This window comes from Phodopus roborovskii, unplaced genomic scaffold (assembly GCF_943737965.1).
Source record: "Phodopus roborovskii unplaced genomic scaffold, PHOROB, whole genome shotgun sequence".
Lineage (NCBI taxonomy): Eukaryota > Metazoa > Chordata > Mammalia > Rodentia > Cricetidae > Phodopus > Phodopus roborovskii.
In genome coordinates, this window is record NW_026126525.1 from 16901283 (window position 1) to 16926673 (window position 25391).

Below are 25391 nucleotides of genomic sequence, written 5' to 3' on the forward strand. Positions count from 1 at the left end.
TGAGCTCTGGGGGACTTGTCCCTTCCCAGTTCTGTGAGGGACTTTATATGAATATCTTAGAATACACCTTGTATCCTAGTTCCTCTGGTGATGTGAATTATAGGCTGGTGATCATTTGATCTAGTTCTAAAATCCATTTATGAGTGAGTACATACAGTGTTCCCCTTTTTGTGACTGGGTTACCTCATTCAGGATGGTTTCTTCAAGTGCCATCCACTTGCCTGTGAATTTCAAGATACCATTATTTTTTTTTTCTGCAGAGTAGTATTCCATTGTGTAGATGTGCCAAATCTTCATTAACCATTCTTCAATTGAGGGGCATCTAGGTTGCTTTCAGGTTCTTGCTATTACAAATAGTGCTGCTATAAACATAGTTGAACAGATGTCTTTGTTGCATGGATGTGAATCCTTTGGGTATATGCCTAAGAGGGGGATTGCCGAGTCCTGTGGTAAACTAATTCCCATTTTCCTGAGGAACCGCCATACTGATCTCCAAAATGGCTGTATGAGTTTGCACTCCCAGCAGCAGTGGAGGAGTGTTCCACTTTCTCCACATCCTCTCCAACATTAAGTCATCACTGGTGTTTCTAATTTTAGCCATTCTGGCAGGGGTAAGATGGTATCTCAAAGTTGTTTTGATTTGCATTTCCCTGATAGCTAAGGATGTGGAGTATTTTCTTAACTGTCTTTCAGCCTTTTTCATTTCCTCCATTGAGAATTCTTTCTTCAGTTCTGTACCCCATTTTTTAATAAGGTTATTTGGTGTTTGGTTATGTTCAAGAAGCGGTCTCCTATACCAATTTGTTCAAGGGTACCTCCTACTTTCTCTTCTAAGAGGTTCAATGTGGCTGGATTGATGTTGAGGTCTTTGATCCATTTGGACTTGAGTTTTGTGCATGGCGACAGACATGGGTCTATCTGCAGTTTCTACCCACCCTCATCCAATTGTGCCAGCACCATTTGTTGAAGATGCTGTCTTTGCCCCATTGAATAATTTTAGCTGTTTTGTCGAAAATCAGGTGTTCATAGGTGCGTGGATTAATATCAGGATTTTCAATTCGATTCCATTGGTCTACCTGTCTATTTTTATGCCAATACCAGGCTGTTTTCAGAACTATAGCTCTGTAGTAGAGCTTAAAGTCAGGAATGGTGATGCCTCCTGATGTTCTTTTATTGTATAGGGTTGTTTGGCTATCCTGGGTCTTTTGTTTTTCCATATAAAGTTGATTATTATCCTTTCAAGGTCGGTGAAGAATTGTGGTGGGATTTTAATGGGGATTGCATTGAATCTGTAGATTGCTTTTGGTAAGATTGCCATTTTTACTATGTTTATCCTACCTATCCAAGAGCATGGGAGGTCTTTCCATTTTCTGGTATCTTCTTTAATTTCTTTCTTTAGAGTCACAAAGTTCTTATTATATAGATCTTTTACTTGTTTGGTAAGCGTTACACCAACATACTTTATGTTGCTTGTGGCTATTGTAAAGGGTGATGTTTCTCTGATTTCTTTCTCTGCCTCTTTGTCGTCTGAAAAAAATAGGGCTATTGATTTTTTTGAGTTTATCTTGTATCCTGCTAGTTTGCTGAAGGTGTTTATCAGCTGTAGGAGTTCCCTGGTGAGTTTATTGGGTCGCTTATGTAAACTATCATATCATCTGCAAATAGAGACAGTTTGACTTCTTCCTTTCCAATTTGGATGCCCTTGATCTCCTCTTGTTGTCTTATAGCATTAGCTAGAACTTCTAGTACGATATTGAAGAGATATGGAGAGAGAGGACAGCCTTGTCTTGTTCCTGATTTTAGAGGAATTGGCTTAAGTTTCTCTCCATTCAGTTTGATGTTGGCAGTTGGTTTGCTGTATATTGCTCTTATTATGTTTAGGTATGTTCCTGTTATCTCTGACCTCTCTAATACCTTTATCATGAAAGGGTGTTGAATTTTATCGAAGGCTTTTTCTGCATCTAGGGAGATAATCATATGGTTTTTCTTTTTCCGTTTGTTTATATGGTGGATCACGTTGATAGATTTTCGTATGTTAAACCATCCCTGCAATCCAGGTATGAAGCCTACTTGATCATGGTGGATGATTTCTCTGATGTATTTTTGAATTCGGTTTGCCATTATTTTATTGAGTATTTTTGCATCGATGTTCATCAGGGATATTGGTCTGTAGTTTTCTTTCTTAGTTGTGTCTTTGTGAGGTTTGGGTACCAAAGTTATTGTGGCCTCATAAAAAGAGATTGGCATTAACCTTCTGTTTCTATCTTGTGGAACAGTTTGAGGAGTAGTGGTATTAGTTCTTCCTTGAATGTCTGGTAGAATTCTGCACTGAATCCATCTGGCCCTGGACTTTTTTTCGTTGGAAGGCTTTCGATGACTGCTTCTATTTCATTGCGGGTTATAGGTCTATTTAAGTTGTTTGTCTGTTCTTGATTTAATTTTGGTAAGTGATAGTTATCCAGTAACTTGTCCATTTCCTTTGAATTTTCAATTTTTGTGGAATACAGATTTTCGAAGTATGACCTGAAAATTGTCTGGATTTCCTCTTTGTCTGTTGTTATGTTCCCCATTTCGTTTCTGATTTTGTTAATTTGCATGTTCTGTCTCTGCTTTTTCGTTAATTTGGATAAAGGTTTATCAATCTTGTTGATTTTCTCAAAAAACCAACTCTTTGTTGCATTGATTTTTTGTATTGTTTTCCTGGTTTCTATTTTGTTGATTTCAGCCCTCAAGTTGATTATTTCCTGGCGTCTGCTCCTGCGGGGTGAATTCACTTCTCTCTGTTCTAAGGTTTTCAGTTGCGCTGTTAATTCATTTATGTGACTATCCTCTGTTTTCTTCATATGGGCACTTAGTGCAATGAACTTCCCTCGTAGCACTGCTTTCAAGGTGTCCCATAAGTTCGGGTATGTTGTATCCTCATTCTCGTTGAATATTAGAAAGTCTTTAATTTCTTTCTTTATTTCTTCTTTGACCCAGGAGTGGTGCAATTGCACATTGTTCAGTTTCCATGAGTTTGCAGGTTTTCTGCTATTTGTATTGTTGTTGAATTCCAATTTTAAAGCATGGTGGTCCGATAAGATACAGGGGACTATCTCTATTCTCTTGTATCTGTTGAGGTTTGTTATGTCTCCTAGTATGTGGTCGATTTTAGAGAAGGTTCCATGTGGAGCAGAGAAGAAGGTATATTCTTTTGTCTTTGGATGGAATGTTCTATAGATGTCTGTTAGCCCCAGTTGAGACATAACTTCTGTTAATTCTTTTGTTTCTTTGTTGAGTTTCTGATTTGTGGTCCTGTCTAGTGTTGAGAGTGGTGTATTGAAGTCTCCCACTATAAGTGTGTGAGGTTTTATATGAGCTTTGAGTTTTAGTAGTGTTTCTTTTACGAATGTGGATGGCTTTGTATTAGGGGCATAGATGTTCAGAATTGAGACTTTGTGTTGATTGATTTCTCCTGAGATGAATATGAAATGACCGTCTTCATCTCTTTTGACTAGTTTTGGTTTGAAGTCTAGCTTGTTAGATATTAGGATAGCTACGCCTGCTTGCTTCTTATTTCCATTTGATTGGAAAATCTTTTCCCAACCCTTTACCCTGAGGTAATGTCTATCTTTGGAGCTAAGATGTGTTTCTTGTATGCAGCAGAAGGATGGATTCTGTCTTCGTATCCATTCTGTTAATCTGTGTCTTTTTATAGGTGAGTTAAGACCATTAATCTTGAGGGTGAGTAAGGACCATTGATTGTTGATGGTTGTTTGATTCAGGTTTGTTGTTGGCAGTGGTATTGTGAATATATTTGTTCTGCTTCACCCTAGGTTTCTGGTGTAGTTGGATTATCTGTTGCCTACATTTTTGTGGGCGTAGTTACCTTCCTTGGGTTGGAATTTTCCTTCCAATACTTTCTGTAGGGCTGGATTTGTAGATACATATTGGGAAAATCTGATTTTGTCATTGAATATCTTGTTCTCTCCATCTATATTGACTGAGAGTTTTGCTGGATATAGTAGCCTAGGCTGGCATCCGTGTTCTCTTAATACTTTTAGAACATCTATCCAGGACCTTCTGGCCTTGAGGGTTTCCATGGAGAAGTCAGGTGTAATTTTGATAGGTCTGCCTATATATGTTACCTGTCCTTTTTCCTTCGCTGCTCTTAATATTCTTTCTTTATTCTGTATGCTAGGTGTTTTGATTATTATATGTCGAGGGGTCTTTTTTTCTTTGGTCCAGCCTATTTGGGGTTCGGTATGCTTCTTGTACTTTCATGGGCATGTCCTTCTTCAGATTTGGAAAGTTTTCCTCGATGATTTTGTTGAATATGTTTTCAGCACCTTTGAGCTGGGCTTCCTCACCTTCCTCTATGCCTATTATTCTTAGGTTTGGCCTTTTCATGGTGTCCCACATTTCCTGGATATTGTGTGTTAAGGATTTGTTGGATTTATGGTTTTCTTTGGTCGATGAATCTATTTCTTCTAGTTTATCATCTGCGCCTGAGATTCTCTCTTCCATCTCTTGAATTCTATTGGTTATGCTTGTGTCCGTGGTTTCCGATTTTTTGCCCAGCTTTTCAATTTCCAGCTTTCCTTCCATTTGTGTTGCCTTTATTTTCTCAATTTCGGTTTTCAAATCTTGAACCGTTTCCTTCACCTGGTTAATTGTTTTTTCTTGGCTTTCTGTACTTTCCTTAAGGAATTTGTTCATTTCTTCCACTTTTTTGTTTGTTTTTTCCTCTATTTCTTTAAGGGATTTTCTCATATCTTCTTTGAGGGCCTCTATCATTTTTATGATGGTGATTTTTAAGTCGTACCCTTCTGCTTCCTCTGCTTTGTTGTTGTGTTCCATTCTAGTTGGTGTAGATTCCCTAGATTCTGGTGGTGTCATGTTTGTCTTTCTGTTGTTAGGTGTTCTCTTGTATTGCCTTCTTCCCATAGTTTCTTCCTGTAGGTGTTGGTGGTGTCTCTTCCCTCTCTCTATGGTCCTTCCCAGATGGGCTTATGTGGATCAAAGATTCAATGTCTGTATCTCTGTGTGGTCCAAGCTCTCTAGGAGGCTTCTCTCTGGCCAATAGCCGGCAGAAGAGGACGAGGGCTGGACTGGAACTTGAGAAGGTTTTGCAGGGTAGTGGGATCTCACTGGAAACTGGCGCTCTCCAGCTGAGACCTCGTTCTTTGGCAGGGGCCCGGATTTGTGGGTCAAGGATCTTGCCTGCAGGAACTCCAAGTGGACCCGCAGAGATAGGCGGATCTCTGGGAGGGGCCTGGGACTCCAGCAGAGGACTGGAGGCGGGGTCAGGGACCAAGCCGGTGGAAATTACAGGTGGTCCCACGTGGATAGTCAGGTCTCCTTTGTTCGGAGTTGCTCCGAGAGGTCTCCAAAGTAGGGTGGACTGTTGGCTCCACCCTCTGTCCCAGTGCTCAACCAGAGCGGCAGGACCGTAGGTGGGGTAGGGCACAGGGTGGAGGGGGGGTAGGCTGGAGGTTGGGATGGGTGGGGGTGTATCAGAGCTCCAAGGGTGCTCTCAAAGGGCACTACCATTATTATTATGTCATTATTGTTATTAATTATTACTGACTTATCATGCTATCTCTGATTATCTTTCCCTAGACATATTTTTGAGGAAAAAGAAAGTAGTATGAGCATCATGAGAATCAGCCTCTTTTAAAATGACTATTTCCTGGTGTAAGTGGAACACACCTGTAATCTCAGCACTTGTAAGGATTGCAAGTACACAGCCTGCCCAGTCTACATGGTTAGACGCTGCCTAAGAAGAAAGAAAGGAAAAGAAAAGATTGCTAAACAAGGAAACTTTTTCTCCTGCAGCATTAAAAACAAGACCCTTCCTTACACCCTCACTTTGTCCCTGGCTCTAGCAAACTCAATTTCTTCCAATAATTGAACATTAAGATGTGTCCTATCTCGCCTCTACACCAGTATCAAAATTGGCTACGAGAAGCCAGAATGCTGTCCAAAATGTGGGAAATTGCTAGTTAAACCCATATATCTTTTAATTAAAACTCAACACCCTGCAGATTTCAAAGTATCAAACATTCTTTAAAGAGCACTAGAATTAAAGTGGCAGTAAAAATTTCAGGAGGGAATTCATGGAAGGATGATAAATGGTTGCAAGAGAGTTATGGGTTGGAAAATATTCAGAGCCTAATGGAAGGTTAGGGATTCAAGAGCCATTGGCTATTCACTGGGAACAAAGAGAAATCACCAGAAGTTTTAGAAGTGAAGACTAACCAAGGAGTAGTAGGAAGAGCAACAACTATCTCTCAATGCAGGACACACAAACCCACCCTTCTCAGGTCTGTCAGTCTAGCCACTTCCTTAGTCACCACAACATAGTTCTAAATTTTGCCCCCACTGGGGTGATATGACTATTTATTATTTATGGATTGGCATATACACAGCCCATGGTTTACTAATGTTTTAAAATTAATTAGTAAATGTTTGGAAAGCACTTTGAAGATGAAGTTGTGTAAGTGCTAAGTATTATCATTATGCCATTATCATAAAACACATAAAAGCCATAGATTCTTGTAAGCTAAATAGGTGGAAGATGACTGTGTCACGCAGCACTGGAGGGGAAGATGGCAAGGGGACAGCCTCGGAGGAGCGAAGAGCCATGGACATCCCTGCAGAACAGGTGTGTGTTAGGGTGGGAGGGGGGAGGGTGGCAGCTGGAGGGTTTGCTACAGTTCAGGAAAATACTGTGGGAAAGTTCTTAAAAATTATCAGTTTCACCACAACCGACTAAAAACAAAACAAAGGAGCAGTTCCTTCTGCCTTTTATGGATATAGAACCAATACAAATTCAAAACAGAAGGAAAAGTGGAAAAGTTTTCACCAGTAGAGTTAACTAAATTTTCTGAGAAACCCTTCAATTATAAGCAAAGTGTTCTTGTGTAATAACTGAAACTTGAAGATTTAGGGCAGGCAAATTTTTAAAAGACAATATCACTTTAAATACAGAAAGGAAATGTGTGTGTGTGTATATATACGTATATATACACATATATTATGTGTCTGTGTTTCTAGTAGTGAGGGATAATGGAGATATAGTTGTGTTTACTGTTTTATTTGCTGTGCTATTATCCCCCTTGGAAGTGGTAAAAACAAAGCAGGGGTGTTATTTTTTTTATTTTTGGAACACTACAGTGCTTCACTACTCTATATTTTTAGCAGCATGGTTTTACATTGAATTCAGAAGTAAAGGCAAAACCAAAAGGAGATTTTTATTCTTGACTTTAGCAATGATGTAATTGGCCTGGAAGACAAAGAAATGTGCTGGCCTACTATTATGAAGGAAGCAGGTGGACCAGAGTGTTTATATTTAAATTTAAATTTTAAACTAATCAGATAAACATGGAGATAAGTGTTCAAATACACACTATTCTTTCCAGTACTACCACAAAAAATGTCATTGGCAACTACTATATATTATATTTTTTTAATGACACAAGTCTGGGCAAAATCTAGATTCTGGGTGATCAGCATGTTGGGATGTTGCAACTTCTCCATAAACAACTTTAATAATTCAACTTTTCACACTCACATTAACATTTAGCTTATTTAACTGTTAAAGAATTACTTAAGTATTTTCCATGAAATCAATATTTCCTTAACAAAACGTAAAACAGCTCATGTCCTAAGTGGTGCATTCTGCCTCTTTCTGAACAACTTCATCAGCCTCTTACATGCCACAAATATTATCTGAACAGCACTGTGAAGACAGGCTGCAGGTTGATCTCAAGCACTTGAATATTTTATTTAGATTAAAGTTGGAAATCCCTGTATGTCCTTTGTAAATCATCCTCCAGGTCACTAATCTTACCATGATTGCACCTGAATGATTTTAACACACACTTTGTCAGCAACATGCATGTGGAAAACAAATGTGTTGCTAAAAGAGTTTCTGTTCTTTACCTCAACTCCTTGGCAAAGACTCAGCTTCTGATTCATGTTAGGCAGTTTGTTTTTCAAGCAACATTTCATCAACTAATAGGAGTTCAGTAAAGAAGAATCCACATGCCTGGTGTTGTCTGTAAGAATGTTCTAGAAAAAAAAAGAATAACAACCAAGTGGGAAATAGGAAGTATTTCTGAGCTGTGAGGGAAGCGCTAATCCTCACCTCATCTGAGTTATGAGGATAGCCATAGTGCAGCTCCTCTGATCCCTTATTGCCACACCCCAGAGAAAGATCACTATGAAGGCTGTCTCCCCCTCTTTAAAATCAGAAACATAGGATGGGTGGTCTGCAAATTCCTTCCCAGCACCACAACCAGGAAGTTTCTCCCTCCAGGAAAGTTATATTAGGAACTTTGAAGTCATATGAGGATTCCCTACCAGACAAGTAAATTCTTCCGTCCAAGAATCACTGTTATATGGCTTTGTAAGAAACCATAAGGTAAAGCAGTAAATATTTTCTAAATATCTATAAGTTATTAAATTATTATAAAACTGTAAGCATTTATTTTTATTTATATGAGCAAAATTCTTTATGGTTAAATCTATCATAAAGACAAAATTGAGAAGAGTTGAGAACTAGACCACAACTATTTGCCACATCAAAATTTTCATTTGTAATATTTTCATTGGGACTTACTCTATGGCAAGTTGTGTGATGAAAAGTAAAATGCCATGCATTTACTGCTAAACTATGGAAGAAAATGTCTGAGAGCACATACAAAAGCCAAGTTACCAGGATTTAGCATATCATTGAGTTAATTTCTTCACCCAAAATTTCAAACACTATTCTAGATCCAATATGTGAGTTGAACTGACTGGAGAAATACATTTTCAGTCCAAATCAGAAGAATTTCTTGAACCCAGGATTTCAAGGCTTACCTGGAAAGCAGGAGGGGGGTGGGAGGTTGAGCATTACACATCTGGAGTAACTCCTCTTCTTCCAACCCAAAAAGTTCTAAGGAATCATAGGGAAACATTGAGAGACATTTCTATGTGCAAACAAGTTAGGCAATGGACTTTTTAGTGATGAGAATCTTATCTGAAGTAAAGTGAAACTTCTGAAAAAAAATCTTGGAAATTTCATTGATACTGGAACCCTAGCTGACACTGTTTCTTTAGGAAAACTTGTCCATTCAAGGAATCAGTGCCAACTACATAACAGATATTTGATTTTGTTACCAAATAAAAATCAAAATAATATAGGCACTAATGTAGGTGATTCAAATTAACCACTGTCTCATATAGTCACTAAAATATATATTTATACTTCCTGATGTTAGAAATATCCTACAGAAACCCATATGTACAGGTAAGTATGTAACACACAGACACACATGCACATATGTGGTAGTGTATCAACTACATAAATATAGCACACAAAATACATAATGTGGCATATAAAACAAAATATGAGTTTGTGTTCATATAAATACTGATATGATGCATGTATCAATATTAACTTATAATGATGATACAAATTAAAATATGTACATATATACATATGTATATATTAATTAAATTATGCCCTCCCATTCATACTTTAATATTCTGGCACCTGAGGCACCAGATATCTCCAGAACATGAATGCATTTAGGAAAAACTGAAATAGAGTGGTTTTATTAAGGTAAGGATTTGGATAGAATCTAACAGTATGACTATGCTTGTGCTTATAAGAGGAGAAATCAGGACATGAGAAACTGAAATAGAGTGATTTTATTAAGGTAAGGATTCGGATAGAATCTGACCATATGACTATGCTTGTGCTTATAAGAGGAGGACCTGAGAACAAAAGAACAGTGTGAAGTGGCACAGAGATACCCTTAGCCTACAGGTTAAGGAGCTTGGCCTCAGGAGCTTGTATGCCCACCAGAATCCTATTCTCAGATTTGCACCCTCCATACGCAAGAATGAAACTTCCATTTCTAGTCTATGGAATTTGCTATGGCAGTCCTGCAAGCTGATAGCAAGATAGAGCACAGGGAATGAGCTAACTTTGTACAGTTCTATGTTACAGTTGTGGGGGAGGGGGGAATGTGAAGTGGTTAACAAATGCAGGTACAATAAATTCTTCATTTCCAACGACACTTCTTCCACAATTGAAAGATAAAATAGCATTACAGTGTTGAAACATTAATATATTAAAATAAAATTGATTCCCATTTTGTAAGTCATAAGACAGTTTCTTATGAGACAGAGGAGGGTCCTATAGGTGACGTCTTTGCTGTGTAAGATGAGGACCTAAGTTAAAACACCCAGCCCTTACTTAAAAAGCCAAGCTTAGAGCACAGTGCCTATAAATGTGGGAGTGGCAAAGACAAGCACATCTTGGAGGGGTCTTACTGGATTAGAAACCCCCACGTTGGCTTTCTGAGACTATGGCTTTGAATTGGATGACTCACAGAGAAACCTTATACATTTGCAAAGCTTTGGGACCTTATTCCAAGGAACCAGAGCTCTCACTAACTTATAAGGTTTCTATAATTGTACATTGTTAAAATAAATTTGGATTTGCTCATTTAAAAGATATATATAATATATATACATATATATGTATATATATATATATATATATATATATATATATAGAGAGAGAGAGAGAGAGAATATTGATCTCTGATCTTTGCATACACACCCACAGGCATTTGTACCCCATCACATACACATAGATTTTAAAGATTAATTAAAATTTTGCATATTCTCTATGTTGTCCATCTATTGTTTTCAACATGTACTTATTGCCTAAAATGTACAACCCCATGATCTGTAAATAATAATGAAAATCTTTCATGGCTGAATAAAAAAAATGACAGATCCCCAAAAGTTACATGTTGTACAATTTTATTCTATAATGTTTTTGCAATGCAGAAACATAGGAAAGGAAAAATAGAATGGTGATTATCAGTGGTTAAAGAGGGTGAGAGAACAGGAGATAGAGGGATGAATAGGTAAAAGGAAACATTAGGGGCCTATGTTGATAGAAATGTACAATATATTGGGTCTATGTGTGTCAATGTCCAGGTTGTGATATTAAAGTACAGATTACTGTCAAGGAAAATTATTTAAAGGATACAGGGAATTTATATTATTTTTTATAGTTGCATAAAAGTCTACACTTACTTCAAAGTAGAACATTGATTTTAAATGTTTTAAAAATACAGAAACATGTCTAGGGAAAGCATTCAACGAAATAATCTGATCAGGAACTACAACAGAGCAATGTCAGAAAGGAAAAGAAAAAAGTAGAATTTGAAAACTATTTAACTATTCAGGTTTAAAAAGTTGAGATATAGAGCAACCAAATACAATGCAGAAAGTTTGATTTTAGCTCAGATCAAACAAAAATATGTAAAAGACATTTGAAGATGTTAAATGTGAATTTGGTGTTAATGGAAATGCCCTTCCCTGATAGTGAGATCAACAGCTAACATATCCACCATCATGGTGCCCTCATCTAGTACCTGTTGGAAACAGAAGCAAACGCCCACACCTAAACACTGAGTCGAACTAGAATCCAGATGCAGAGAGAGAGGACAAGACCAGATTGCAGAAAGACATAGAGACAGCTGACCTGAACAAGGAGGAGCTAACGGGCCCCCAGACTGATAGCTGGGAATCTAGCATGGGACTGACTCAGTATACCTGAATATGGGCCTCAGCTAGAAGGCCTGAGCAGTCTAAGGGACCTCAGACAGTGGAACCAGGATGTATTCCTGGTGCACAAAAGGACCTTGTGGACACATTCCCCCATGGAGGGACACTCCCTTAACCTAGAGACAGAAGTCCTATTCCCTACTTCAAATGCCTTGACTGTTAGATGACCGCACCTGGATGGCATAGCCCTACATGTGGAATGGAGATGGGGGATGGGAGGGGAGGGTGGTCAGGGTGTATGTGAGGGGGGAGAAAGAGTGGGAGGGAGGGAAAGAGGGAGGGAGAGAGAAGGAACTGAGATCGACATGTAAAATAAAAAAATAATATTACAATTTAAAATAAAAAAAGAAATCAATGATAGTTTCTCTAGATGCATCTATCAGTGGTCACAGAAAGATACCCGGGTGAGTTGTTGCTGTTGTTATTTTATTGGTTTTTCGAGACAGGGTTTCTCGAACTCACAGAGATTCACCTATCTCTGCCTCCTGAATACTGGGATTAAAGGCATGTGCCACCAAGGTCCAGTCAAAAAGATATTCTTATTTTTTAGGTGAAATAAGAATTACCTAGGTGAACTGCTTGGAACAGCTACCTAAAAACATGAAATGTTATTATAAAACATAAGTAGTTCTTAAGTTTATGAAATAAGAATGTGGCCATCTGTCCAACTAGTCTCTTTTTTATTAGTATTCAAGAATTTTTTAAGTTATTATGCTACTTCTTCCCCTTGTATAGGGCCTTTTCTTTGCTCGTCTTTTCAACAAACTCTCTGAAGTAAAAACCAGTGGTCAAGTCTCTCTTTCCACTAGATCCATTGTCTTCTAAACTGTGTTATTCTTGAAGCTTTCTATAAAAATCACCTTTATGATGCTCATCTGTGACTCATAACTCATTTCCTGGTCTACCTGAGCTACCTTCCAGCACAGCTTAGCTTGACCCTTGTCCTTGATTCACCTCCACTGGCCTCAAGGATCCAGTTTGCCACTCCTCACTGATTGTTATGTTTGGCATCTATCCTCTTCCAGGTCTTCTTTCTCTCTAACATTCTTTAAAAAAAAAAAAAAAAAAACTACACAGATCACAGATGATCCTATCTTCTATCTTGATCTTCTTTGCCTAACTCCCTTGGTATTGGCATCCACTGCCAGACTCTATCTAATCTATGGTTTCAAGGATGGCAAATTAACATAACCAACTCACACTCCTTTACCAAATTTCATACTTGTATATCTGACCTACATTGCCTTGTGAATAGCTACTGAACACACCTAACAACAATACTGTTGTGTGTAAAACCTTTTCATCTTACATGATGACAACACCATCTTTTATGCGTTCCAGGTAAATACCTAGAACTCATCCTCAATTCCTTTCTTACAACTCATCTTTCCATCAGAATATCTCTATTAGCATTAAATTTAAAATAAAATATATACAAAATTCAGTCTCTTTGTTCCACCTTTATTCCCCCAGTCTTAGCCAACACCATCTATTTTCTGTCCTGTCTCTTTTTCTACTTTCTCTCTACAGTTTCTTCTTTCCAGCATCCAAGTCATCACAATCCACCACTTAAAGTTGCTCAGAGCTACCATTTTCCTGAGTAAAACAAAAATCATTATCATGAGACTCAGAAAATCTGAACCTTAATGTTTTCCCACTATACTCCCCTCATCCACACTCCAACCACACTACCTACTATGCCAAAGCTTGTCCTAAATCCTGGGTCTTCCTTGAGTGTTGTCTTTGTCTGAAGTTTTCCAGTTGTCAGTATGTCAGTATGCATACCTCCCTTACCTGTGTTAATTATGCTCACAATTTACCTGCTTGGGTCTACTTAATAGCAGTTTACCACAGCTGTGACTAACACAAAAAAAAAAAATATCTGATCTTCCCAGTCCTAATTTTTCTATAGCATTTGATATTTTGTAGAAAGTTATAGATTACACTTATTTATTTGTGACAGAGGTGACTGGCAGAGAAAATCAATTACAAATAGTCTTTGAAGAAATAAAAGAATATGGATTTCATACTATCATTATTGACTATAGGTACTTAAAATTAAGCATCCCTAATAAGATATCCACTAACTCTACACTGTTTTCAAACTATCAGTCTACTGAATATATAGTTAATGTAAAAGAACACACTTTTATACTTAAAACTAAATTCATATGTATTTCCAAGATCCTAAATCAAGACCTTACTGATACCTTCCTGTCCTTTTACTCAGAACAGAGTCCAAAACAAAAATAAAACTCACAAGGTGTGGAAAGATTACCCTAGTCATCTTAATGACGGTAGTTGCTGCAATAATAATTGGACTGATTGCCTATTTTGTCGCCTGTGGTAAGTACTCATTATGTTTATCTTTTCAGTCACATGGGTTTGTCAACACCACACTAAGAAAAACTAAGAAATTTGAGGGCAGATAGGAAACATAACTTTGTGTTTGCTTGTTATGCATTTTTACCCTTGTGGCCATTAACACTGACTACATTAACATTTAAGGCTTTATTGAGTAACAACAAATATATAAAATATTAAACATGTAACTTTACATTTTGAATTTTGACTTATGAGTCACAGCACTATCATTACAATTAAGATAGTGAATATTCACCCCAAAAGTTTGTCCTCAGATTTTGTCCTCAAGTGACTTTTACTCTAGTGCATTTTAAAAATAGAGATGTGGTATCCTTTGGTTTTGTTTCTGTAACTATTTGGGGTGTGATATTACATTAATGAAGAAAATAGACACAATCCCTATTTGTTGAACTCAGTAACTCTATAAAGAGACAATCAATGAGCTAACAAATAAATATTAAAACATTCCCATTGGACAAGAAGATGTATCTATACAAATCCATATATCTATTTCTATATAATCAACTCTAAACTAGTTATCTTAATATGTCACTGTATTAGTAATTATTAAATAGTATAAAATTATTACCAGATAATTGAAACTGCAAAAAAGGAGGAAAAGAGAAAAAAAAGCTAAAAACTTGACATATCTTACTATAGAAATAGGATTTTCTACTCCAAAGCCTGTGTTTCCTCTATACAATATTTCCTACCCACAAAATTCTTCCTTAAGTATAGATTCTTCTCTAATATTGAACAGTGAAGGAAACATGTCTACAAATTTTCAATATTTTATGCATAAAATGGGAAAAATTATGAGATCACTGAGTTTTTTCAAGTATAGCATTGTGTCAAATTTTCTGTGTCTTCTGATCATTTTTAAGCATGAAGACATTCTTTTTATCATTAAAAATATTTTATTGTGCAAATTGAGGTACAGTGTGTAATTTGATACATGTACATACTGTTTAATAATCAAGGCAATTACCATGTCTATCTGCTTAGATTATGTAATTTCTTTGTGTTTATATTCATCAATTTATTTTCTTCTAGTTCTTTGTAAAACATATGATCATAAAATACATTCATCTTAAGGACCATAGGACACTAGAATTTATCTCTTCCATCTTATTGTACTTAGTACTTGTCTTCCAACATCTCTTTGTTCTTTTCTCAACACTTCCTAGTGTCCACTGTTTTTTTCTCTGATTTTGTATAATCAATTTTTATAGCTTCCACATATGAGTAGAAAAAAATAGTATCTATATTTGTACATGAGGAAATTTTTATAAGTAATATCAGCAATAAAGACCTGTCCCTAAAGCTTAGCTAGCTTTTGGGAACCTGTTCCCCACGCTGGATTGCTTCACCCAGCATTGATGCAGGGGGAGGAATTTAATTCTACTTCAATTAGATGTGTCATGCTTTGTTCAAACTCATGAAGGCTTGCCCTTTTCTGAATGGAGGTAGAGGAGGAGTGGATGGGGAAGGGGTAGATGTGAAGGGGAATTGAAGGAGAGAAGGGAGGAGAAACTGTGGCCATATGTAAATAATGTGAATAAGTGAAAAAACTTAATTAAAAAAATAAAATTTTGGAAAAAGTAATGTAGACAATATATGAGAATAGTTAAGGTCACCGAAAGGAAACCCACAGACAACTAACCTGGGCTCATAGGAGCTCACAGACACTGATTGATAGCTAAGAAGCCCTCATGGGACCAACTTAGGCCCTCTACATTTGTGTGACACTTGTATAGCTTGGTCTACTTGTAAACTCCTCACAGTGGGAACAGGAACTGTCCCTGATGCTTTGGCAGGCTTTTGGGAACCTACTCCTCATACCTACCCCTCTTAATACGAGGGGAGGAGCTTAGTCCTATCTAACTTGATATGCCATGTTTTGTTGACACCGGTGGGCAACCTACGCCTTTCCAAACAGGAAAAACAGGAGGAGTTAGGAGTGCAGAGGGTAAGTGGGGGGAAGGAATAGGAGGAGTTTACACCGGAAAACAACACTGACACAGACTGAAATAAAGAGAATTGTGCAGAGTGAACTAATTAGGCATCGTCCCCCCCCCCAGAAGTAGGAGTTTGAACAATTTCCACTGTATCTTCCATGTACACCCATTATACAGGTTATAATGATAGCTGTTATAACTGCTACAATCACAACTTATAGCCATAATATATGCCAAAACAAAAACAAACAAACAAACACCTATGACTTACCTACTCACTTAAAAGATAGACTCTAGCCAAGCAGTGGTGGCTCTTGCCTTTAATCCCAACACTCGGGAAGCAAAGGTAGGTGGATCTCAGTAAGTTCCAGGCCAGCCTGGTCTACAAAGTGAGTCCCAGGATTGTTACACAGAGAAACCCCGCCTTTAAAAATCATTACAAAAAAGATACTCTAAAGCCAGTCATTCATCAAGAGTAGGTGCCAGAAACAGAAGGTAAGAAAAGAGTATTTAAAGAGATTATGTTTGGAAATAGATGAGCTTTTATTTCTTATCAGCTTAATATGTGGTGAATTGATGTTTCCCCTTCACATCAAGCTGAGAAAGGGATTTCATAAGGCAGAACAATGTTATCCAGAATAGATCTTTATAGATTAAGGAACATAACAGACTTCAGTCTGCATCTCAAGTAGACTATCCAAAATGTAAGTAATGGGTTGATAGGATGGGGAGATGGCTCAGTGGTCAAGAGAACTTGCTGAACTTCCAGAGGACCCTGGTTCAGTTCTGAGCACATCCATCTATGAAGCAACACACAGACTCCTGTAACTCCAGCTCCAAGGGTTCTGACTATCTCTTCTGTCTTCTGAAGGCACCTACTTACAGATGACAATGACACAGACACACAAATAAATATAAATAAATAAACCTTAAAATGAAGAGAATAGATTCATGATGTTTCAGCAGTGTAAAGAAGAGGAAATCAATCCCTATGAAAAGCCAGGGACAAGGGGATAAATATCTGTTCCCTAGGGAACAAGTAGAGATTTTCCAGCCAAGAATCTTCATCATTTGAGGTCCTATCCAAGAGGCCACCCACAGAGCATTTAGATCTCTGGTTAAAGAAGTAGCAAGGTAATCTCAAGCCTAAATACTGAAGAAGGAATAAACACAAAAATACTGTAGAAGAATTTGTCAGTCAAAAGTAGTCAAGACTACTCCAGCAATGCCAGAAATCACAAAGGTCAGAAGCATATACAGGTACACACACACATTTCCTTTTGAGTGAATCTGTAGTATTTAACTGTTTGGTAGTTCACTCCAAACCCAGAAATAATGGACCATATTTTCACAACTATTATTTCACTGAAGACAGTCATTAGCTATAAAACAACTAAGAAAACCAAAGCACAGAACAGCTTTCCCTCATTGATAACTTCCTTTTTCTGCTTCTTGTTACCCTAAATGATAATCATGTGCTTTCTAGTTAGTTTACCTTCTTTTTATTTTTATTACTATTTTTAAATTTTATGTGTACGAGTGTTTTGGCTGTGTGTGTATATGTGCACCACATATGTACAGTGCCTGCTGAGGTCAGAAGAGGGCATCAGATCCTCGTGACTTGGAATCACCATCTGGATAATGGTCACTAATCCTGAATATTCTCATCTATTAAGCCATCTCTCCATTCCTAATATTTAGTCAACTTTTTAAGTAGGGCAATTATTACTCTAAAAAGAAAAAGAAAAAGGGTAAATGTACATGAAAGTGTCCACAACATTCATTCACTGAGTGACTACTTTTGAACTAAAATAATGTACTAACCTAGGTACTTACCACAGTAAAGTTATGAAGTGAGTATTTGGGCTCTAAAATTTGAACTTCACATAATTTTTCACATTTCACCAAATGTCATTATTATTTTTGAGTTTTTCAAACTTTCTAAATGCAGAAACTACTTATATTCATAGAGTATTCAAAACCCAGGCCAGATCTGGCCCTGCAAGACCTCACTGAAAATTCCTGCTGCAGAGCAATGAATTTTAGCACAAACACGTAAGCACAGTACTACTAAATGTGCTGGGGATACAGCTCAGTTGTTAAAATACTTGTGTAGGCTGCATGAAGCTTTAAGTTCAATTCTCATTGCCTCTGAAAGAAGGAAGGAAGGAAGGAAGGGATGAAGGAATATGAAAGGACAGAAAATATTATCAAATGTTAGCCTACTGGTCCTAAGTTATAGTTCTTTTTTTTTTTAATACTCTGTTCTTACTCTGTTTTTTTATTTATAATAAAAATAAAAATTATATGTCGATCCCAGTTCCCCCTCCCTCCCTCCCTCCCTTACTCACTCACTTTTACCCTCTCTGCCCTCTCATATGCACCCTAACCACACTCCCCTCCCATCCCCCCACCCCAATTCCATATGTCCAGTTGGCATCATGTAGATCTGACAGATCATGTGAAGTAGGGACTAGGGCTTCTCTCCTGTCTCTAGGTTAAAGCAGTTATCCCTCCATGGGGGGTGTGTTCACAAGGTCCTTTTGTGCACCAGGGATACATCCTGGCTCCACTGTCTGAGGACTGCTCAGTCTTTCTGGTCCTTCTGGCTGAGACCCATAATCAGTGGGGCCTGAGTCAGTCCCATGCTGGCTTCCCAGCTATCAATCTGGGGGACCCATTAGCTCCTCCTTGTTCAGGTCAGCTGTCTCTATGTGTTTCTGCAGCCTTGTCTTGTCCCCTCCATCTGCATCTGGGTTCTAGTTCAACTCAGTGTTTATGTATGGGTGTTTGCTCCTGTTTCCAAGAGGTATTAGATGAGGGCTCCATGGATAAGTTAGTTGTTGATCTCAATATCCGGGAAGGGCATTTATGGTAGCCTTTCCACAGATGCTCAAATTGTTAGTTGGCAGCAGCCTTGTAGTTCTGTAGACCTTTCTTTGGGTTCAATTTTCTCTTCAAACCAATATTGGCTCCTTCTTTTATACTCTCTCTCTCTCTCTCTCTCTCTCTCTCTCTCTCTCTCTCTCTCTCTCTCTCTCTCTCTCTCTCTCCTGTCTTCTATTCCTAACCAGACTCAATCTTCCTAGTCGCACGTGTTTTCCTTTCCTCCCCCTCGCTTTCTCCTACTTCTCTCTCCATTCACTGCTCCCCGCCACTTCTATAGGAGTAATAAGTTAAGATGTTCCATTACATTGTAGGGTGACCACAGATATTGATAATATAATACATTTTGTTTGTTCAATATAACATTTTACTACTTTTTTAGAATTTCATACACAAACATACAATATATTTTGACCCATGTTCACCTCCATGCCTCTACCTAACTTCTCCCAGATCAGCTACCCATCCCCAAATCCCTTTTAATTTCATGACTTAATATTTTTGTTTATTTGTTTGTTTGTTTTTGCTTTTGCTTTTCATGATGGGGTATCTTTCGAGCCTGCCCTGGAACTTGTTCTGTAGACCAGGCTGGCCTTGAACTCACAGAGATCTGCCTGCCTCTGCCTCATGAGTGCAGGGATTAAAGATATGTGGCACCACCACCTAGAGGCTTAATTTTTTTAAGCCCACTACTTCCAATTTGTGCTGCCCATATACTCATAGGTACGGGGCCATCCACTGGAGTATAGATGATCTGTCGGAAGACACATCCTTAAAGAAAATTGATTCTCACTCCTCCAGAAGCCTTAAGTGTTGATGGGGGTTCATGAGTCATGCTGACTGTGGACTTTATTCCAGCTCCCACAGCTGTTATGAGTTCATGAGTGTCATGGCCCTGGCATAGACAGAAATCACTGTTTCATCTCAATTCTCTCCAACCTCTGGCTCTTACATGGTCTTTCTATCCTCTATTCCATAATGGTCCTTGCATCAGTGGTATAAGATATGATTATAGACATATCATTTGTGTGTGAGTATTACAAAGACACTCTCTATAATTTGATAAACTGTAAGTTTCTAAATTAACTGTTGTCCACTGCACAAAGAAATTTCCATGGCAGTTTATTTATAAGGTAGTTTGAAATTGCAATCATTTTTAAAAGCTATAATAAAACATGGTAGCCTACAAATATTTACAATTATTATGTCAATTAAGAGTAAATTAAGTTATTTTTCTGTAGTTTTATGAACACGAGAAAACATCTGTATTCTACTACAGATATAAATAACACCCTTGGGATGTTATATCTGTAGTAGAACCTGTACTATCCAAAGTTCTCTGTATATTTCTGGTGGGCAGCCAAGTTTGAGAACAGGTGGCCTCAAAGAAAACAAATATTAGAATAAGATATTTGAAAGTTCAGAGGTGGTGATCAATTCAGTATATCATTTCAAGGTGCTAGGAAAGCAGGCCCCTTAGTCATGTTGCTCTAACATATGTGCCCTGCTTTGACAGCATCATCTCAATGGTCAAGGCTTCTGGACTAGTTATAGTCTTTATGTACAAAATCCAGCCAATCCACAGGGAGATCATCAAAACCAGAGTGCCTTCTCTCAGTATGAGAAGTGCTGGGATTAAAGGCGTGCACCACCACTACCCAGCCTCAAATAATTTTTAAAATTAAAGAAGATAATTATGCTTGAATCTTTACTAATCATACTTGTTCTAATGACTCTGTTATGAGTGAAAATAACACCTAAAACAGATCTTATGCCCCATTTTTTTTTCTGTTCCTGGTCTGTATTATATTTAAGAGACTGGAACTAGCCCTTTATTATAACATCTGTTAATTCCTATAAGCACAAATGAAAACATTCAATTTACTTCTATTCTTTTTGAGTCAGTACCCAGTGACCTAAAAGGATAAAGAGCTACAAAAGGCTGTTCTCCATAGTGTCTAGATTCACAATCTGATAACAAAACTTTTACATTTCTAAAGATTAGTTATGTGGTAATGAGAAAAATCTATTTCATTGGAATTATTCCAAACAAAGCTAGTGACAAGGAAATAGTACAACAATATTTAAAAACGTATGTCAAAAATTTTACTGTAATGGAGAAAATACTAAAAAATCAGTAGATGAGATAAGTAATTACAAAGACATTTTTTCCTTTAACATTATTTTTCTGGACCTGCAATTACATCCTGGGTATCAGCTGCCTAGCCTGAATACATGGGTCCAGTTACCAAGACTCACAAGGCAAAGAGGCATGACTCCCACAAGTTGCCCTCTGACCTCCACATGTGTTTCATGGCACACACTCACACACACACACACACACACACACACACACACACACACACACAATGTAGTAAAGTTTTCTTCAAATTATTTTTCTAATTAATGTAAAAATATTTGTTGATAGAAATAGAAGTATAGAAAACATTTAAAAAATAGACACTGGTGTAGGAAATGCTTCAGTGTTTATGAGCACTCATTCTTGCAGAGGACGTAGGCTATATTCCAAGCACCCACATGGAGGTTAATAAACAATCATAATTCCAGTTCCAGAGGACTCAATGCTATCTTCTGACCTCCATGGGCAACAAGCATGAATGTGGTGCATAGGCATACATGCAGGCAGAACACTCATACAAATAAAGTAAAATAAATCTAAAAGGTCTTTTAAAATAGAAACTATCAATAATTGCACTTTCTAGTTAGAACAATATAACATATTAGCCCACCTCTTTTTTATCTTTTTTTTTTCATTTCTTTTCATGTGTACTTTATTAATCAAATATTTTTCTAACACACGAGTTTAGTGGTGATATAAGATTCTATTTGAAACAACACTAATTTACACATGAGCAGCTTGGTTAATTTCTTGCTCTTAGGTTATACCTAATTTTTTAAGTATTGTTTGAAATAGTCAATTTTTATGTGTAGATTTATGTGGAACTCATTATACTGAGAATATAAATGAAAGGAGGAATCAGGATGAAATCTGAGACCATATGTCAAGGTATTGGTGATATTACCAAATTGTCCTCCAAAAGTAGATAGATAGATAGATAGATAGATAGATAGATAGATAGATAGAGATAGATAGAGATATAATTGTCATATTTATTAATTTAATCTAAATTAAAATGGTGGACTATGGAGATAGCTTGGTGAGCTTGCTGTGTAAGCTTGAGGGCTTAAATCAGGATCACAGCACCCACATACAAAGCTATTCCTAAAAATGAACACTTATAGCCCCAGTGCTGGGGAACAGAAACAGGTAGATCCAACATCAACCTATGGCCTCTACATATACCCACACACAGTCAAACACACACATACGCACACACTCCCCACCTGTACAAAGTACTATCTTATTTTACTTTTGGCTTCTTTGATTATTTGTGAATGGCATGGCAGACTACTTCAAATAATTAGTTGCAAACACTGACATGAAGAATTTTTCTCAAAACATTGCACAGTGTACTTCTTCATGGTTTTATTTTTGTTTCTGCTATTTCTATATCTCCTTGCTTTCCCTCCCTCTATGCTCTTCCTCTTATTACATAGACTGGATGCAAAGTGACCTCAAAATTTAAGAAGAGAGAATTTGTTTTTCTATTAGAGGAATTTGAGTGGTTCTGGTCAACCTCTTCATCCTTTTGCCTATCTAAAATCACACACTTCGTTGCTTTATTCAGTTTACTAAATGTGCAGCACTTTCAAGTCATGACTTATTTTATTTTCTCCCCTATTCTTTTTTAATTTCTTAGGTATTCTGTGAGTAAGAAATCCTATGATTTGACTGATTTTCAGAAATGTAATGTATGGCAAACACAAAGAACAAGATAATTACTATATTTTAATGTAATTTTGTTTCATAACATGTTGCTCAAACTTGAAAACTGTCATATTAAAAGTTTACATTAAAAAAAAATCTTGAATACATTTTTGGTGAAAGGTTGTAATTTAGCATTCCTCCACCCAAGCAATTTTCACAAACACTGAGCATTAAGAGTTTTAGATGTCACATAACCTGACATTTTATGAGTGCATGACTTTTCAGAATGAAAGGGGTTGTGCACAATGGAAAAATTATTTTCCTTTTGTCTCCTCAGGAAAGCCACCTTTCTACTACCATGTCAGCTTTAAGGTTAACAACATTGACTACAACAGCAAATTTTCAAAGCCATATTCTGAGGAATATATGGGCCTAAATAAAAAGATAGTGTCTTTGGTAAGTTGAATGATTTTCTATGCATTCCTAAAAGTGTTAAGACCCTAGCAGTCACCATCTAAGTTCAAAACAATTTCTAACTAATACCTTGTTCTAAATTAGATGAATCAGCCCTTTCAGAAAGTCCTCTGAAAACTTGAACATGGAAATATGCAAAAGAACACATTTCAAGAAACCCTAAAGAAAAGGGCACATGAAAGGGAGTTAATATTCCTAATTAATTGATCAATTATATGAGTAACATATGCTTGATCTCTAAGATGCATAACTTAAACCATGATGTCTCTGGTTCAAAAATTAACCAGTCCCTTGAGGAAGAAGCCTGGCCAATCTAAAAGTCAACGTGACCAAAATAAAGACCACTTTGTACATCCTCACTGTTGAGGGAACGTTGTAAATCTCTTGCTTTCTATTCATGTTCACCAGGATAAAGATTCAACCAAGAGTCTCACTCTGTTGGGTCAGAGCCTTCTGTTATCATAGACACTACTGGAATTAACTAAAGTAACTAAATTAACCAGACTGACAGTATCAGAAGGAGTGGTGACGTCATTCATCTGCCATTTCTGCATAAATCTCCTGATAGAACATTGCAGACAGACCTTGTTCATCTGACAAAAGCTTGTAGGCCTTCCAAGGCACCCCACTCTACACAAGTTTTTAAATAGTCAGATACTCTGAAAGTCCTGGAGTGTTTTGCCACCATGGGAAGAATCAGAGAATGGAGGCAGAAAACTCAGCTGTTAGCTTTAGGAAAGAAATGAAACAAAGCAATATAGTTCAATGGTAAGGAAAAGCCTGCAGTGAAATATGCCAGACTCAGGGGAACAATTACTGCTTCTTTTCTTTGATATGTAAAACCTAGACTTTAGGAACATTTATGTAGGACATCAAAGTACAATGGGACATATTGGAAGAGGAAGGAACCCAATGGACAGGTAGAAAGGGAACAAGAACATGATTGAGGTACCGGGAAAAGCATGCAAAATATATAATATGCCTATAAGAAAATATCATAATAAAGCCAATCATTTTATACAGTGAATACTACTAATAAAAAGAATAAAATACAAAAAGAGAGAAAGAAATGGACTCAGCGGCCTTATTCAATTTCAAGTTAGTGCTTTACAGATTGTATGACATTAGTTCCTAAATTCTCCGTCAATTCAACTTCTGTATGTGGACATTAGATCACAAATGCTAACATAATAAGGTGTTGCAGACATCACAAAAGGTGAAATATGATATAAGCCAAAGTTCCATCATTTTGTCAGTTTTTTTAAAAGATAGCCTTAATCTATGGGTATAATGACAAGTCATTAAGAATCCATTTAATATATTCATTTAGCAGCATAATAGTAGTAGTAGGTTTTCTTCTAGGATTTATGATCTGTCTAGTCATAGGTTTTTGGCCCAACATTAATGCTAGGTGTTAGGTTTCATCTTGTAAAGAGGCCTTGAATCATGGTTACTCCCATGGCATTCATGCCAATATTGGGTTTCTAAGAAAATTATCCTAAAACAAGCTCTAACTTCAGACCAATACATTCAAATGAATTAGCCCCTGCTTACTCTAGCATAGTTGTTCTCAAACTTCCTAATAGTGTAACCCTTTAACACAGTTCCTCATATTGTAGTGACCCCCCAACCATAAAATTATTTTCATTGCTACTTCATAACCAATTTTGCTACTGTTATGAATCGTAGTGTAAATATCTGATATGCAGGTTATCTAATATGTGACTCCTGTGAAAAGGACATTTGTCCCCCAAGGTTGAGATCCACTGCCCTAGAACAATTGGTATAACTAATATTACATCATCCTTGCCTGTTAAAAAGTGATCATGACATCTTCCTTCAGGTGTGTTTAACAACTCCATTCCTAGTTTCCAATATATATACCAAATATATGCTGTGCAATGCCTTATTTTTACATTTGCTTTCTTTCTGTTTTCACTGAATATCATAATGTTTCATCATTATAGATATTACCATATATAACATTCATAAGCACAACACTGTGATAATAACATGTACCTAATGGAATTACAAATCATTAGACAAACCTCACAGTACAATAATTCCTGTAACTATCTAATTTTGATTGCCACTGTATCAATTATTTTGATGACTCACCTTAAAAAGATTTTTTTTCCTTTGGATCAAAAGAAATCCTGCTTCACCATAAACTACTGGGGAAAGGTCTGGATAGATAACATTCTTACAGTTCATATTTTATATGGTTTTCTAATGGGCAGCTCAGAAATCTCTATACCTTCCTGCACTATTTTAAGCTCTGCAGCAGGTATGAAATCCAA

The 25391-nt window shown here is 37.0% G+C and overlaps 1 protein-coding gene across 1 annotated transcript in view; it reads left to right on the forward strand.

Moving 5' to 3' along the window:
* Positions 1–6590: 6590 nt before the first annotated feature.
* Positions 6591–25391, forward strand: part of LOC127232324 (transmembrane protease serine 11C) — a 62149-nt gene continuing 43348 nt past the window's right edge. The window contains exons 1-3 of the mRNA XM_051198384.1: positions 6591–6646; positions 13850–13965; positions 22955–23073. Coding sequence (XP_051054341.1) covers positions 6591–6646; positions 13850–13965; positions 22955–23073 — 291 coding nt within the window. The remainder of the gene's footprint in view (positions 6647–13849; positions 13966–22954; positions 23074–25391) is intronic.